This window comes from Cetorhinus maximus, unplaced genomic scaffold (genome assembly GCF_964194155.1).
Source record: "Cetorhinus maximus unplaced genomic scaffold, sCetMax3.hap1.1 HAP1_SCAFFOLD_245, whole genome shotgun sequence".
Taxonomy (NCBI): Eukaryota; Metazoa; Chordata; class Chondrichthyes; order Lamniformes; family Cetorhinidae; genus Cetorhinus; species Cetorhinus maximus.
Genome location: NW_027596208.1, coordinates 34,470 through 52,388, shown reverse-complemented (window position 1 = coordinate 52,388; position 17,919 = coordinate 34,470). Strand labels below are relative to the sequence as shown.

The following is a 17,919-nucleotide window of genomic DNA, read 5'->3' as shown; positions in this document are numbered from 1 at the left end:
ATCAGAGAGCGGATTAGAGAGAGAGAGAGAGAGAGGGAGAGAGAGGGAATTAGAGAGTGGGTCAGGGAGTGAAAGTGAGATTCAGAGAGTGGACCAGAGAGAGAGAGGGAATTAGAGAGTGGATCAGGGAGATAAAGAGAGAATCAGAGAGTGGACCAGAGAAAGAGAGAAAGAATGAGAGTGTGGACCAGAGAGAGAGAGAGAAAGAATCAGAGAGTGGACCAGAGAGAGAGGGAGAGAGAGAGAATCAGAGAGTGGATCAGAGTGAGAAAGGGAGAATCAGAGAGTGGGGCAGAGAGAAAGAAAGAATTAAAGAGTGGGTCAGGGGGAGAAAGAGAGAGAGAATCAGAGAGTGCATCAGAGAGAGAGAGGGCGAATCAGAGTGAGAAGCAGAGAGAGAGAGACAATTAGAGAGTGTGCCAGGAAGAGAAACAGAGAGAGAATCAGAGAGTGGATCAGAGAGAGAGAGAGAGAATCAGAGAGTGGATCAGAGAGAGAGAGAGAGAGAGAATCAGAGAGTGGATCAGAGAGAGAGAGAGAATCAGAGAGTGGATCAGAGAGAGAGAGAGAGAAAATCAGAGAGTGGATCAGAGAGAGAGAGAGAGAGAGAATCAGAGAGTGGATCAGAGAGAGAGAGAGAGAGAGAATCAGAGAGTGGATCAGAGAGAGAGAGAGAGAGAGAGAATCAGAGAGTGGATCAGAGAGAGAGAGAGAGGGAGAATCAGAGAGTGGATCAGAGAGAGAGAGAGAATCAGAGAGTGCATCAGAGAGAGAGAGAGAGAGAATCAGAGAGTGCATCAGAGAGAGAGAGAGAGAAAATCAGAGAGTGGATCAGAGAGAGAGAGAGAGAATCAGAGAGTGGATCAGAGAGAGAGAGAGAGAATCAGAGAGTGGATCAGATTGATGAAGAGAGAGAGAATCAGAGGTTCGAGCAGAGCGAGAGAGAATCAGAGAGTGGGCCAGAGAGAGAGAGAGTGAATCAGAGAGTGGATCACAGTGAGAGAGAGAGAATCATAGAGTGGACCAGAGAATGAAAGAGATAAAGGGAGCGTGGACTAGAGAGAGAGAGAAAGTGAGAATCAGAGAGTGGACCAGAGAGAGAGAGAATCAGAGATTGGATCAGAGTAAGAGAGAGAGAATCAGAGAGTGGAGCAGAGAGAGAGATAGAGAGAATCAGACATTTTCCGGAGAGAGCGAGAATCAGAGTGGACCAGAGAGAGAGAGAGACAGAATCCGAGAGTTGTGCAGAGCGAGAGAGAGAATAAGAGAGCGGACCAGAGAGAGAGAGAGAGAGGGAATTAGAGAGTCGGTCAGGGAGTGCAAGTGAGATTCAGAGATGGACCAGAGAGAGAGAATTGGAGAGTGGGTCAGGGAGATAGAGAGAGAATCAAAGAGTGGACCAGAGCAAGAGAGAGAGAATGAGAGCGTTGACCAGAGAGAGAGAGAGAGAATCAGAGAGTAGGGCAGAGAGGGAGAAAGAATTAAAGAGTGGGTCAGGGGGAGAAAGAGAGAGAGAATCAGAGAGGGGATCAGAGAGAGAGGGGGCGAATCAGAGTTTGAAGCAGAGAGAGAGAGAGACAATTAGAGAGTGTGTCAGGAAGAGAAACAGAGAGAGAATCAGAGAGTGGATCAGAGAGAGAGAGAGTCAGAGAGTGAGTGAGAGAGAGCGAGAATCAGAGAGTGGAGCAGGGTGAGAGAGAGAGAGACAATCCGAGATATGAGCAGAGCGAGAGAGAGAATCAGAGAGCGGATTAGAGAGAGAGAGAGAGAGAGGGAGAGAGAGAGGGAATTAGAGAGTGGGTCAGGGAGTGAAAGTGAGATTGAAAGTGTGGACCAGAGAGAGAGAGGGAATTAGAGAGTGGATCAGAGTGAGAAAGGGAGAATCAGAGAGTGGGGCAGAGAGAGAGAAAAAATTAAAGAGTGGGTCAGGGGGAGAAAGAGTGAGAGAATCAGAGAGTGCATCAGAGAGAGAGAGGGTGAATCAGAGTGTGAAGCAGAGGGAGAGAGACAATTAGAGAGTGTGCCAGGAAGAGAAACAGAGAGAGAATCAGAGAGTGAATCAGAGAGAGAGAGAGAGAGAATCAGAGAGTGGATCAGAGAGAGAGAGAGAGAGAATCAGAGAGTGGATCAGAGAGAGAGAGAGAGAGAGAATCAGAGAGTGGATCAGAGAGAGAGAGAGAGAAAATCAGAGAGTGGATCAGAGAGAGAGAGAGAATCAGAGAGTGGATCAGAGAGAGAGAGAGAGAATCAGAGAGTGGATCAGAGAGAGAGAGAGAGAATCAGAGAGTGGATCAGAGAGAGAGAGAATCAGAGAGTGGATCAGAGAGAGAGAGAGAGAAAATCAGAGAGTGGATCAGAGAGAGAGAGAGAGAGAATCAGAGAGTGGATCAGATTGATGAAGAGAGAGAGAATCAGAGGTTCGAGCAGAGCGAGAGAGAATCAGAGAGTGGGCTAGAGAGAGAGAGAGTGAATCAGAGAGTGGATCACAGTGAGAGAGAGAGAATCATAGAGTGGACCAGAGAATGAGAGAGATAAAGGGAGCGTGGACTAGAGAGAGAGAGAAAGTGAGAATCAGAGAGTGGACCAGAGAGAGAGAGAATCAGAGATTGGATCAGAGTAAGAGAGAGAGAATCAGAGAGTGGAGCAGAGAGAGAGATAGAGAGAATTAGACATTTTCCGGAGAGAGCAAGAATCAGAGTGGACCAGAGAGAGAGAGAGACAGAATCTGAGAGTTGTGCAGAGCGAGAGAGAGAATAAGAGAGCGGACCAGAGAGAGAGAGAGAGGGAATTAGAGAGTGGGTCAGGGAGTGCAAGTGAGATTCAGAGAGTGGACCAGAGAGAGAGAGAGAATTGGAGAGTGGGTCAGGGAGATAGAGAGAGAATCAAAGAGTGGACCAGAGCAAGAGAGAGAGAACGAGAGCGTTGACCAGAGAGAGAGAGAGAATCACAGACTGCACCAGAGAGAGAGAGAGAGAATCAGAGAGTAGGGCAGAGAGGGAGAAAGAATTAAAGAGTGGGTCAGGGGGAGAAAGAGAGAGAGAATCAGAGAGGGGATCAGAGAGAGAGGGGGCGAATCAGAGTGTGAAGCAGAGAGAGAGAGAGACAATTAGAGAGTGTGTCAGGAAGAGAAACAGAGAGAGAATCAGAGAGTGGATCAGAGAGAGAGAGAGTCAGAGAGTGAGTGAGAGAGAGCGAGAATCAGAGAGTGGACCAGAGAGAGAATCAGAGAGAGGGAGAGAGAGGGAGAATCAGAGAGTGGAGCAGAGCGAGAGAGAGAGAGAGAATCAGAGAGTGGATCAGAGAGATGGAGAGAGAGAGAATCAGAGAGTGGAGCAGAGCGAGAGAGAGAGCGAATCTGAGAGTGGACTAGGGAGAGAGAGGATCAGAGAGAGAGAGAATCAGAGAGTGGATCAGAAAGATGTAGATTCAGCGAGTGGATCAGAGAGAGAGAGGGTCAGAGAGAGAGAAAGAATCAGAGAGTCGGTCAGAGAGAGAGAGACAGACAGTGGGTCAGAGAGAGAGAGAGAGAGAATCAGAGAGTGGACCAGAGACAGAGAGAGAATCAACGAGTGGACCAGGGTGAGAGAGAGAAAGAATCAGAGAGTGGACCAGAGAGAGAGAGAGAATCATGGAGTGGACTAGGTTAAGAGAGAGAGATAGAATCAGAGAGTGGACCAGAGAGAGAGAGAGTCAGAGAATGAGTGAGAGAGAGAGAGAATCAGAGAGTTGGAGAGAGAGGGAGAATCAGAGAGTGGATCAGAGCGAGAGAGAGAATTAGAGAGTGCACCAGAGTGAGAGAGAGTGAGAATCAGAGACTGGAGCAGAGCGAGAGAGCGAGAGAGACAATGAGAGAGAGGATCAAAGCGAAGGAGAGGGAGAGAATCAGAGAGTGCATCAGAGTGAGAGAGAGAGAGTGAGAATCAGAGAGTGGAGCAGAGCGAGAGAGAGAGAGAGACAATGAGAGAGTGTATCAGAGTGAGGGAGAGAGAGAGAATCAGAAAGTGGAGCAGAGCGAGAGAGAGAGACAATGAGAGAGTGCATCAGAGTGAGAGAGAGAGTGAGAATCAGAGAGTGGAGCAGAGCGAGAGAGAGAGACAATGAGAGAGTGTATCAGAGTGAGGGAGAGAGAGAGAATCAGAGAGTGGAGCACAGAGAGAGAGGGAATCAGAGATTGGAACAGAGCGAGAGAGAGAGAATCAGAGAGTGCGGCAGAGTGAGAGAGGGAGAATCAGAGAGTGGAGCTGAGAGAGAGAGAGAATTTGAGAGTGGGTCAGGGAAAGAAAGAGAGAGAGAATCAGAGAGTAGATCAGAGAGAGAGAGAATCGGAGCGTGAGTGAGAGAGAGCGAGAATCAGAGGGTGGACCAGAGACAGAGAGAGAGAATCAGAGAGTGGATCAGAGAGATGGAGAGACAGAGAATCAGAGAGTGGAGCAGAGCGAGAGAGAGAGCGAATCTGAGAGTGGACTAGGGAGAGAGAGGATCAGAGAGAGAGAGAATCAGAGAGTGGATCAGAGAGATGTAGATTCAGCGAGTGGGTCAGAGAGAGAGAGAGGGTCAGAGAGAGAGAGAGAATCAGAGAGTGGGTCAGAGAGAGAGAGGCAGACAGTGGGTCAGAGAGAGAGAGAGAGAATCAGAGAGTGGACCAGAGACAGAGAGGGAATCAACGAGTGGACCAGGGTGACAGAGAGAAAGAATCAGAGAGTGGACCAGAGAGAGAGAGAGAATCATGGAGTGGACTAGGTTGAGAGAGAGAGAGAGAATCAGAGAGTGGACCAGAGAGAGAGAGAGAGAGAGATTGAATCAGAGAGTGGAGCAGAGAGAGAGATTGAGAGAGAATCAGAAAGTGGGCCAGAGAGAGAGTGAGCGAATCAGAGAGTGGATCACAGTGAGAGAGAGAGAATCATAGAGTGGAGCAGAAAGAGAGAGACAACCAGAGAGTGGAGCAGAGAGAGATATAGAGAGAATCATACATTTTGCCGGAGAGAGCGAGAATCAGAGAGTGGACCAGAGAGAGAGAGAGAGAGAGAGGGAGAGAGAGGGAATTAGAGAGTGGGTCGGGGAGTGAAAGTGAGATTCAGAGAGTGGACCAGAGAGAGAGAGAGAATTGGAGAGTGGGTCAGGGAGATAAAGAAAGAATCAGAGAGTGGACCAGAGAGAGAGAGAATCAGAAAGTGGACCAGAGACAGAGAGAGAATCAACAAGTGGACCAGGGTGAGAGAGAGAAAGAATCAGAGTGTGGACCAGAGAGAGAGAGAATCAGGGAGTGGACCAGGTTGAGAGAGAGAGAGAGAATCAGAGCGTGGACCAGAGAGAGAGAGGGGGAGAGAGAGAGATTGAAACAGAGAGTGGAGCAGAGAGAGAGAGAGAGAGAGTGAGAGAGAATCAGAGAGTGGGCCGGAGAGAGAGTGAGCGAATCAGAGAGGGGATCACAGTGAGAGAGAGAGAATCATAGAGTGGAGCAGAAAGAGAGAGAGAACCAGAGAGTGGAGCAGAGAGAGATATAGAGAGAATCATACATTGTGCCGGAGAGAGCGAGAATCAGAGAATGGACCAGAGAGAGACAGAGAGAGAGAATCAGACAGTGGATCAGAGTGAGAGAGAGACAATCAGAGAGTGGATCAGAGCGAGAGAGAGAGAGAGAGAGAATCAGAGAGTGGACCAGAGAGAGACAGAGAGTGAAAATCAGAGAGTGGACCAGAGACAGAGAGAGAGAATCAGAGAGTGGATCAGAGAGATGGAGAGAGAGAGAATCAGAGAGTGGAGCAGAGCGAGAGAGAGAGCGAATCTGAGAGTGGACTAGGGAGAGAGAGGATCAGAGAGAGAGAGAATCAGAGAGTGGATCAGAGAGATGTAGATTCAGCGAGTGGGTCAGAGAGAGAGATGGTCAGAGAGAGAGAGAGAATCAGAGAGTGGGTCAGAGAGAGAGAGTGAGACAGTGGGTCAGAGAGAGAGAGAGAGAATCAGAGAGTGGACCAGAGACAGAGAGAGAATCAACGAGTGGACCAGGGTGAGAGAGAGAAAGAATCAGAGAGTGGACCAGAGAGAGAGAGAGAATCATGGAGTGGACTAGGTTGAGAGAGAGAGAGAGAATCAGAGAGTGGGCCAGAGAGAGAGAGAGGGAGAGAGAGAGATTGAATCAGAGAGTGGAGCAGAGAGAGAGAGAGAGATTGAGAGAGAATCAGAAAGTGGGCCAGAGAGAGAGTGAGCGAATCAGAGAGGGGATCACAGTGAGAGAGAGAGAATCATAGAGTGGAGCAGAAAGAGAGAGACAACCAGAGAGTGGAGCAGAGAGAGATATAGAGAGAATCATACATTTTGCCGGAGAGAGCGAGAATCAGAGAGTGGACCAGAGAGAGAGAGAGAGAGAGGGAGAGAGAGGGAATTAGAGAGTGGGTCGGGGAGTGAAAGTGAGATTCAGAGAGTGGACCAGAGAAAGTGAGAGAGAATGAGAGTGTGGACCAGAGAGAGAGAGAGAAAGAATCAGAGAGTGGACCAGAGAGAGAGAGAATCAGAAAGTGGACCAGAGACAGAGAGAGAATCAACAAGTGGACCAGGGTGAGAGAGAGAAAGAATCAGAGTGTGGACCAGAGAGAGAGAGAATCAGGGAGTGGACCAGGTTGAGAGAGAGAGAGAGAATCAGAGCGTGGACCAGAGAGAGAGAGGGGGAGAGAGAGAGATTGAAACAGAGAGTGGAGCAGAGAGAGTGAGAGAGAGAGTGAGAGAGAATCAGAGAGTGGGCTGGAGAGAGAGTGAGCGAATCAGAGAGGGGATCACAGTGAGAGAGAGAGAATCATAGAGTGGAGCAGAAAGAGAGAGAGAACCAGAGAGTGGAGCAGAGAGAGAGATAGAGAGAATCATACATTGTGCCGGAGAGAGCGAGAATCAGAGAGTGGACCAGAGAGAGAGAGAGAGAGAGAATCAGACAGTGGATCAGAGTGAGAGAGAGAGAGAATCAGAGAGTGGATCAGAGCGAGAGAGAGAGAGAGAGAATCAGAGAGTGGACCAGAGAGAGACAGAGAGTGAAAATCAGAGAGTGGACCAGAGACAGAGAGAGAGAATCAGAGAGTGGATCAGAGAGATGGAGAGAGAGAGAATCAGAGAGTGGAGCAGAGCGAGAGAGAGAGCGAATCTGAGAGTGGACTAGGGAGAGAGAGGATCAGAGAGAGAGAGAATCAGAGAGTGGATCAGAGAGATGTAGATTCAGCGAGTGGGTCAGAGAGAGAGAGGGTCAGAGAGAGAGAGAGAGAATCAGAGAGTGGGTCAGAGAGAGAGAGGCAGACAGTGGGTCAGAGAGAGAGAGAGAGAATCAGAGAGTGGACCAGGGACAGAGAGAGAATCAACGAGTGGACCAGGGTGAGAGAGAGAAAGAATCAGAGAGTGGACCAGAGAGAGAGAGAGAATCATGGAGTGGACTAGGTTGAGAGAGAGAGAGAGAATCTGAGAGTGGACCAGAGAGAGAGGGAGAGAGAGAGATTGAATCAGAGAGTGGAGCAGAGAGAGAGAGAGAGAGATTGAGAGAGAATCAGAAAGTCGGCCAAAGAGTGAGCGAATCAGAGAGGGGATCACAGTGAGATAGAGAGAATCATAGAATGGAGCAGAAAGAGAGAGAGAACCAGAGAGTGGAGCAGAGAGAGTGATAGAGAGAATCATACATTTTGCCGGAGAGAACGAGAATCAGAGAGTGGACCAGAGAGAGAGAGAGGGAGAGAGAGGGAATTAGAGAGTGGGTCGGGGAGTGAAAGAGAGATTCAGAGAGTGGACCAGAGGGAGAGAGAGAAAGAATCAGACAGTGGACCAGAGAAAGTGAGAGAGAATGAGAGTGTGGACCAGAGAGAGAGAGAGAAAGAATCAGAGAGTGGACCAGAGAAAGAGAGAGAGAATGAGAGTGTGGACCAGAGAGAGAGAGAGAAAGAATCAGAAAGTGGACCAGAGAGAGAGAGAGAGAGAATCAGAGAGTGGATCAGAGTGAGAGAGAGAGAGAATCAGAGAGTGGACCTGAGAGAGAGAGAGACAATCAGAGAGTGGATCAGAGTGAGAGAGAGAGATCAGAGGGTGGAGCAGAGAGAGAGAGAGACAATGAGAGAGTGGATCAGAGCGATGGAGAGGGAGAGAATCAGTGAGTGGAGCAGAGCGAGAGAGAGAGAGACAATGAGAGGGTGTATCAGAGTGAGGGAGAGAGAGAGAGAATCAAAGAGGGGATAAGAGAGAGACAGTGCGAATCAGAGTGTGAAGCAGAGACAGAGACACAATTAGAGAGCGGGTCAGGAAGAGAAACAGAGAGAGAATCAGAGAGTGGAGCAGAGCGATAGAGAGACAGAGAATTAGAGAGTGCATTAGAGTGAGAGAGAGTGAGAATCAGAGACTGGAGCAGAGCGAGAGAGCGAGAGAGACAACGAGAGAGGGGATCAGAGCAAGTGAGAGGGAGAGAATCAGAGAGTGCATCAGAGTGAGAGAGAGAGTGAGAATCAGAGAGTGGAGCAGAACGTGAGAGAGAGAGAGACAATGAGAGAGTGGATCAGAGCAAGGGAGAGAGAGAGAATCAGAGAGTGGAGCACAGAGAGAGAGAGGGAATCAGAGATTGGAGCAGAGTGAGAGAGAGAGAATCAGAGAGTGGGTCAGAGTGAGAGAGGGAGAATCAGAGAGTGGAGCTGAGAGTGAGAGAGAATTTGAGAGCGGGTCAGGGAGAGAGAGAATCAGAGATTAGATCAGAGAGAGAGAGAATCGGAGCGTGAGTAAGAGAGAGCGAGAATCAGAGGGTGGACCAGAGACAGAGAGAGAGAATCAGAGAGTGGATCAGAGAGATGGAGAGAGAGAGAATCAGAGAGTGGAGCAGAGCGAGAGAGAGAGCGAATCCGAGAGTGGACTAGGGAGAGAGAGGATCAGAGAGAGAAAGAATCAGAGAGTGGACCAGAGAGAGAGAGAGAGGGAATTAGAGAGTGGGTCAGGGAGCAAAAGAGAGATTCAGAGAGTGGCCCAGAGAGAGAGAGAGAGAGAATCCAAGAGTTGAGCAGAGCGAGAGAGAGAATCAAAAAGTCGACCAGAGAGAGAGAGAGAGGGAATTAGAGAGTGGGTCAGGGAGCGAAAGAGAGATTCAGAGAGTGGACCAGAGGGAGAGAGAGAGAGAGAGAATCAGAGGGTGGAGCAGAGAGAGAGAGGGAATTAGACTGGGTCAGGGAGAGAAAGAGAGAATCAGAGAGTGGACCAGAGCGAGAGAGAGAGAGAGAGAATCATGGAGTGGACCAGCGAGAGAGAGAGAGAGAGAGAGAGGAAATCAGAGAGTGGATCAGAGAGCAAGAGAGAGAGAATCAGAGAGTGGAGCAGAGAGAGAGAATCTGAGAGTTGACTAGGGAGAGAGAGGATCGGAGAGAGAGAGAATCAGAGAGTGGATCAGAGAGAAGTAGATTCAGCGAGTGGATCAGAGAGAGGGTTAGAGAGGGAGAGAATCAGAGAGTGGATCAGAGAGAGAGAGACAGACAGTGGGTCAAAGAGAGAGGGAGAATCCGAGAGTGGACCAGAGACAGAGAGAGAATCAACGAGTGGACCAGGGCGAGAGAGAGAAAGAATCAGAGAGTGGACCAGAGAGAGAGAGAGAGAGAGGGAATTAGAGAGTGGGTCAGGGAGCGAAAGAGAGATTCAGAGAGTGGACCAGAGGGAGAGAGAGAGAGAGAGAATCAGAGAGTGGAGCAGAGAGAGAGAGAGGGGGAATTAGAGAGTGGGTCAGGGAGCGAAAGAGAGATTCAGAGAGTGCACCAGAGGGAGAGAGAGAGAGAGAATCAGAGAGTGGAGCAGAGAGAGAGAATTAGTCTGGGTCAGGGAGAGAAAGAGAGAATCAGAGAGTGGACCAGAGAAAGAGAGAGAGAATCAGAGAGTGGACCAGAGAGAGAGAGAGAATCAGAGAGCGGATCAGAGTGAGAAAGTGAGAATCAGAGGGTGGACCAGAGAAAGAGAGAGAGAATCAGAGAGTGGACCAGAGAGAGAGAGAGAGAGAGAGAATCAGAGAGCGGATCAGAGTGAGAAAGTGAGAATCAGAGGGTGGGGCACAGGGAGAAAGAATTAAAGAGTGGGTCAGGGGAAGAAAGAGAGAACATCAGAGAGTGGATCAGAGAGAGAGAGGGCGAATCAGAGTGAGAAGCAGAGAGAGAGAGACAATTAGAGGGTGGGTCAGGAAGAGAAACAGAGAGAGAATCAGAGAGTGAATCAGAGAGAGTGAGAGCGAGAATCAGAGAGTGTATCAGAGAGAGAGAATCAGAGAGTGGATCAGGAAGATGGAGAGAGAGAGAATCAGAGAGTGGACCAGAGAGAGAGAGAATCAGAGAGTGGACCAGAGAGAGAATCAGAAAGTGGACGAGAGAGAGAGAGAGTGAGAATCAGAGAGTGGAACAGAGAGAGAGAGAGAGTGAGAATCAGAGAGTGGAACAGAGAGAGAGAGAGAGAGAATCAGAGAGTGGACGAGAGAGAGAGAGTGAGAATCAGAGAGTGGAACAGAGAGAGAGAGAGAGTGAGAATCAGAGAGTGGAACAGAGAGAGAGAGTGAGAGAATCAGAGAGTGGAACAGAGAGAGAGAGAGAATGAGAATCAGAGATAGGAGCAGAGCGAGAGAGAGAGAGAATCAGAAAGTGGACGAGAGAGAGAGAGAATCAGAGAGTGGATCAGAGAGAGTGAGGGAGAGGGTTCGTTATTGCACAGGACAAGATATGAGGGAATGTTTGATTCATTGCCGATTTCCACTCCTTGGGATGAGTTTAATTACACATCTGTTTCAGTAAGTAATCTTTATTGAACAGTGCCTACCTCAGTAACATCAGAAACATCAAAATATTTAAAAGCTAATCATTCAACAGGCTGTTTACAATGCAGGGTGACATGTGATACTTCATTTGGTATGCAAAGTCAAGGAGTGGCCGTGAAAATCTGTCTGATCAGTCAGACTGGGCCCTGTGTCTGGCCTCTGTCTGCATCTGGTCTCTGTCTGCGTCTCTGTGCTGTGACATCCCAGCCTAACATAGGCAGCCCACTACTAAATGTTACACACTCCCGTTCTTTCAATTCCCCATTTCATCTATTTCTTCATCTGCCATCCTCTCTCCAAAGCCTTGGAAGTGTTTGCAGAGCAGCCTCTGGTAACAGCCACCTCTTTCTCGTAGCTCCTTGTGAGTCCCCTGCTCCACCACAATCCCGCCCTCGAGCACCACAATCCGGTCAGCTCTCTCTATCGTACTGAGGCGGTGGGCGATTACCAGCACTGCACGATCCCCATCTCCATCGTAAACAGATCGCAGGACCTGCAGGAGGCACAAACAGCAACACCGGGGTTAATCAGAGTGGAGTGTGAGAGAGAGAGTGTGAGAGAGAGAGGGACGGTGAGACTGAGAGCTGTGAGAGAGAGAGTGTGAGAGAGACAGAGGTAGAGGAGTGTTTGTGAGGGAGAGAGAGAGACAGACAGACAGATGGAGTTTGTGTGAAAGGGACTGAGAGGGACCGAGTGTGAGATAGAGGGTGTGTGAAAGAGAGAAAGAGAGATTGAATGTGAGATTCCCGACAGAGAGGTAGGGTAATGTCTGAGGGAGACTGAGAGAGAGACAGTTGGAGTGTGTGTGAGAATGGGAGAGGGAGAGGCAAGAGAGACAGTATAAAATAGAGAGAGAGAGAGAGAGACAAAGACACAAGAGTGACAGACACACGCAGAGGTCGGAGACTGTCAGTGAGAGATGGAGACAGACTGACAGAGGGTGAGAGAGACACAGAAAGATATCAGGTGAGGGAGAGGGAGAGAGAGATATGTTGAGTGTGAGAGTGATATAGAGTCAGCGTAAACGAATAATAGAGAGATACAGTGGGCTGCATATTACAGGGGATAAGGGGTCCTCTCCGGAAGCAGTCAGCGTGAAGCCCACTCACTCCACATCAACCCTCCCACCCCACACTCACCCCAGCAGCTCCAACATCCTGGGGAGGCAGTCCCATTCTCGGGAGCTGCCAGCCAATCAGACCGGCCAGCAGTTCCAGCAGGCCTGGCAGTGCCAAGGGCGCATGAGTGGGCACTGCCAGGCCTGCAAACAGGCCTCAGGAGAAGGCCCGATGGATCCCAGAGCAAGGTGGGTCCTGGGGTATTGGCCAGGAAGGAGTTGGGAAGCTAAGGAAGAGGGCCAAGGTGAGGCAGGGTGGGGGTGGGCTTGAGGGAGCAGGTGGGTAGGAGGAAAGGCTGGGGGGGGTGGGGTGCTAACATATGCGCAAATGGCACCCCCTGGAAGTTAGTACCACCCCCTTCCCGCCCTTTAAAAAATGTTTAATTTTAAAAATGGCCTGACCACTGTCCCCTGCCTGTCAAGGCCAACTGTATTATGGTGTGCTAAAATAAAAACAAAAATACCTGGAAAAACTCAGCAGGTCTGGCAGCATCTGCGGAGAGGAACACAGTTAACATTTCGAGTCCGTATGACCCTTCAACAGAACTAAGTAAAAATAGGAAAGGGGTGAAATATAAACTGGTTTAAGGGGGGATGGGACAGGTAGAGCTGGATAGAGGGCCAGTGATAGGTGGAGATAACCAAAAGATGTCATAGACAAAAGGACAAAGAGGTATTGAAGGTGGTGAAATTATCTAAGGAATGAGCTAATTAAGGGTAGAAAGCAGGACAAGCAAGGTACAGATAGCCCTAGTGGGGGTGGGGGGAAGGGATCGAAATAGGCTAAAAGGCAGAGATAAAACAATGGATGGAAATACATTTAAAAATAATGGAGATAGGTGGGAAAAGAAAAATCTATATAAATTATTGGAAAAAAAGGGGGATCAGAAAGGGGGTGGGGATGGAGGAGAGAGTTCATGATCTAAAATTGTTGAACTCAGTATTCAGTCCGGAAGGCTGTAAAGTGCCTAGTCAGAAGATGAGGTGCTGTTCCTCCAGTTTGCGTTGAGCTTCACTGGAACAATGCAGCAAGCCAAGGACTGACATGTGGGCAAGAGAGCAGGGTGGAGTGTTAAAATGGCAAGCAACAGGGAGGTCTGAGTCATGCTTGCGGACAGACCGAAGGTGTTCTGCAAAGCGGTCACCCAGTCTGCGTTTGGTCTCTCCAATGTAGAGGAAATCGCATTGGGAGCAGCGAATGCAGTATACTAAGTTGAGGGAAGTGCAAGTGAAATGCTGCTTCACTTGAAAAGAGTGTTTGGGCCCTTGAACAGTGAGGAGAGGGGAAGTAAAGGGGCAGGTGTTGCATCTTCTGTGGTTGCATGGGAAAATACTGTGGGAGGGGCTTGAGGAGTAAGGGGTGATGGAGTGGACCAGGGTGTCCCGGAGGGAATGATCCCTGCGGAATGCCGCCAGGGGGGGTGAAGGGAAGATATGTTTGGTAGTGGCATCATGCTGGAGTTGGCGGAAATGGCGGAGGATGATCCTTTGAATGCGGAGGCTGGTGGGGTGATAAGTGAGGACAAGGGGGACTCTATCATGTTTCTGGGAGGGAGGAGAAGGCGTGAGGGCGGATGCGTGGGAGATGGGCTGGACACGGTTGAGGGCCCTGTCAACCACCGTGGGTGGAAAACCTCGGTTAAGGAAGAAGGAGGACATGTCAGAGGAGCTGTTTTTGAAAGTGGCATCATCAGAACAGATGCGATGGAGGTGAAGGAACTGAGAGAATGGGATGGAGTCCTTACAGGAAGCAGGGTGTGAGGAGCTGTAGTCGAAGTAGCTGTGGGAGTCAGTAGGCTTGTAATGGATATTGGTGCACAGTCTATCACCAGAAATTGAGACAGAGAGGTCAAAGAAGGGAAGGGAAGTGTCAGAGATGGACCATGTGAAAATGATGGAGGGGTGGGGATTGGAAGCAAAATTAATAAATTTTTCCAGGTCCAGATGAGAGCATGAAGCAGCACCGAAGTAATCATTGATGTACCGGAGAAAGAGTTGTGGGAGGGGGCCGGAGTAGGACTGGAACAAGGAATGTTCCATATACTCCATAAAGAGACAGGCATAGCTGGGGCCCATGCGGGTACCCATAGCCACACCTTTTATTTGGAGGAAGTGAGAGGAGTTTAAGTAGAGATTGTTCAGTGTGAGAACGAGTTCAGCCAGACGGAGGAGAGTAGTGGGGGATGGGGATTGTTTGGGCCTCTGATCGAGGAAGAAGCGGAGAGCCATCAGACCATCCCGGTGGGGGATGGAGGTGTAGAGGGATTGGACGTCCATGGTGAAGAGGAAGCGGTTGGGGCCAGGGAACTGGAAATTGTTGATATGATGTAGGGTGTCAGAGGAATCACGGATGTGGGTGGGAAGGGACTGGACAAGGGGAGAGAGAAGGGAGTCAAGATAGCGAGAAATGAGTTCCGTGGGGCAGGAACAGGCTGACACGATCGGTCTGCCGGGACAGTCCTGTTTGTGGATTTTGGGTAGGAGGTAGAAGCGGGCCTTCCGAGGTTGGGAGACTATCAGGTTGGAAGCTGTGGAAGGAAGATCTCCAGAGGAGATGAGGTCAGTAACAGTCCTGGAAACAATGGCTTGATGTTCAGTGGTGGGGTCATGGTCCAGGGAGAGGTAGGAGGAAGTGTCTGCGAGTTGACGCTCAGCCTCCACGAGGTAGAGGTCAGGGCGCCAGACAACAACAGCACCACCCTTGTCAGCGGGTTTGATGACAATGTCAGGGTTGGACCTGAGAGAACGGAGTGCAGTAAGTTCAGAGAGAGGTAGGTTAGAGTGGGTGAGAGGAGCAGAGAAATCGAGACGACTAATGTCACGCCGACAGTTCTCAATGAAAAGATCAAGAGTATTATGGTGTAGGCATTGTATTATCAGGGTTAACTGACTTCTAACAAGCTCAATTGACCCTTGAGTATTTATTTAAGTACGGCCTGTGGCTTGCCTTATGGGGCTGAGATTGGGAGTGGGCAGGAAGGTGGTGGGGTGGGAATCTGCCCTATTTTACTTGCCCCACTCCAACTCTACTTTCCCAGCTCCCTCTCCTGGAAAACAAGCCCGGCAGAGGCATGTAAAGTGCAGCCCGTGAGTGAGAAAGTGACAGAGAGAAAGAGAGAGAGACATACAGGGGGACAGAGAGAAAGACAGAATGTGAGATAGAGAGAGGTGTTTGTGGAGAAAGACAGGGGAAGAGAGAGAAATGGGGAGATTAAAAGTTGAGTGTTAGAGAGAGATAGACAGAGAGCGAGAACACAATAGAAACAGAGAGAGGGAAAGAGGGAGTCGTACAGAGAGAGAGATAGAGAGAGGGACAGAGGTTCTGAGCAAAAGAGAGACAGAAAGTGAGAGACGGGGTTAAGAAGAGGCAGAAAGCGAGGGAATGAAAATTGGGGATAGTGATAGGGGAAGATAGCTAATTTTACTATTTGTCCTTCATTCCATGAACCCATTATCAGGAGTGACGGTGACTCCATTATTCACCGTGTGTTCACGCTCCCCGTTCCCATTATCAGGAGTGACGGTGACTCCATTACTCACGGTTTGTTCATTCTCCCCATCCCCATTATCAGGAGTGACGGTGACTCCATTACTCACCGTTTGTTCACTCTCCCCATCCCCATTATCAGGAGTGACGGTGACTCCATTACTCACTGTGTGTTCATTCTCTCCATCCCCATTATCAGAAGCGACGGTAACTCCATTATTCACCATGCGTTCACTCTCCCCATCCACATTATCAGAAGTGACAGTGACTCCATTACCTAGTGTGTGTTCACTCTCCTTGTCCTCATTACCAGGAGTGACGGAGACCCAGTACTCACCCTGTGTTCACTCTCCCTGTGCCCACTATCAGGAATGATGGATACTCCAGTGATCACCGTGCGTTTACTCTCCCCCTCCCCAATATCAGGAGTGAAGGTTAGTTCAGTATTCACCGTGTGTTCACTCTGACTCTCCCCACCATCAGGAGTGACAGTGACCCCAGTACTCACCCTGTGTTCACTCTTCCTGTCCCCATTATCAGGAATGACGGTGACTCCAGTACTCACCGTTTGTTCACTCTCCCTGTGCCCAGTATCAGAAGTGACGAGGACCCCAGTACTCACCATGTGTCCACTCTCCCTGTGCCTAATATCAGGAGTGACGTGGACCCCAGTACTCACCATGTGTTCACTCTCCCTGTGCCCAGTATCAGAAGTGACGAGGACCCCAGTACTCACCGTGTGTTCACTCTCCCTGTGCCCAATATCAGGAGTGACGAGGACGCCAGTACTCACCGTGCGTTCACTCTCCCTGTGCCTTATATCAGGAGTGACGAGGGCCCCAGTACTCACCGTGTGTTCCCTCTCCCTGTGCCCAGTATCAGGAGTGACGAGGACCCCAGTACTCACCGTGTGTTCACTCTCTGCGTCCAGGCAGCTGGTGGCATCATCGAGGATCAGCACTTGGGGGTCTCGGATTAGAGCACGTGCAATGGCTACTCGCTGTTTCTGTCCCCCAGACAGCTGGCCGCCCTTCTCCCCAGCGTCTGTGGGTTTAGATAGAGAGGAGGGGAGGAGACAGGTCAGAGGGGGAGAAGACCTCTACAACAGGTTTCAATAATGGCATTGAGATTTTACACCACAGCCAGTAACTCACATCGAGAGGCTGAAGGAGCTGTTCCCAATCATGTCCACCTACAAATTAAACACCCCCTTCACTCCATGTTCAATGTAGCCACTTACCATCACCCAGCTCAGTGTAATCTCCCCCTCACTTTGAGGGTGATGTGCCCACGTCACTCTGTGTTTAATCTCTTCTCCCTCATTCTGTGTTTAATTGATTCCCCCTCACTCCATGCTTAATCTCTACCCCTCACTGTGTTTAATCTCCCCCCTCACTCTGAGTTTAATCTCCCCCCTCACTCTGAGTTTAATCTCCCCCCTCAATCTGTGTTTAATCTCCCCCCTCAATCTGTGTTTAATCCCCCCTCACTCTGTGTGTAGTCTCTCACTCACTCTGTTTTCAATCTCTCCCCTTCACTCTGTGTTTAATCTCCCCCTCAAACTGTGTTTAATATCTCCCTCACTCTGTGTTTAATCTCCTCCACTCACTCTGTGTTTAATATCCCCCCTCAATCTGTGTTTAATCTCTCCCTCACTCTGTGTGTAGTCTCTCACTCACACTGTTTTTAATCTCTCCCCTTCACTCTGTGTTTAATCTCCCCCTCACTCTGTTTAATCTCCCCCTCACTCTGTGTTTAATCTCTCCCCTCACTCTGTGTTTAATCCCCCCTCACTCTGTGTTTAATCTCACCCCTCAATCTGTGTTTAATCTCCCCCCTAAATCTGTGTTTAATCTCCCCCCTCAATCTGTGTTTAATCTCTCCCTCACTCTGTGTTTAATCCCCCCTCACTCTGTGTTTAATCTCCCCCCTCACTCTGTGTTTAATCTCTCCCCTCACTCTGTGTTTAATCCCACCCTCAATCTGTGTCTAATATCTGACTCACTCTGTATTTAATCTCTCCCCTCACTCTGTTTTTAATCTCCCCCCTCACTCTGCGTTTAATATCTCCCTCATACTGTTCTTAATCTCTCCCCGTCACTCTGTGTTTAATCATTCCCTCACTCTGTGTTTAATCTACCCCCTCACTCTGTGTTTAATCTACCCCCTCACTCTGTGTTTAACCTCTCCCCATCACTGTGTTTAATATCCCCCTCACTCTGTTTTTAATCGTTCCCCCTCACTGTGTTTAATATCCCCCTCACTCTTTTTAATCGTTCCCCCTCACACAATGTTTAAACTCTCCCCTCACTCTGTTTTTAATCTACCCCCTCACTCTGTGTTTAATCCCCCCTCACTCTGTGTTTAATCCCCCCTCACTCTGTGTTTAATCCCCCCTCACTCTGTGTTTAACCTCTCCCCCCTCACTCTGTGTTTAATCTCTCCCCCTCACTCTGTGTTTAATCCCCCCTCACTCTGTGTTTAATCTCTCCCCCTCACTCTGTGTTTAATCTCTCCCCCTCACTC

The 17,919-nt window shown here is 49.4% G+C and overlaps 1 protein-coding gene across 1 annotated transcript; it reads right to left on the bottom strand.

The window, feature by feature from the left end:
- Positions 1 to 10,757: 10,757 nt before the first annotated feature.
- Positions 10,758 to 16,437, bottom strand: LOC144673075 (ATP-dependent lipid A-core flippase-like; the record flags this gene model as incomplete). Its single annotated transcript, XM_078535071.1, has 2 exons — positions 10,758 to 11,282; positions 16,301 to 16,437. Coding segments are annotated over 2 exons (377 nt in total), but the record flags the coding sequence as incomplete, so codon positions are not given.
- Between the last annotated feature and the right edge of the window lie 1,482 nt (positions 16,438 to 17,919).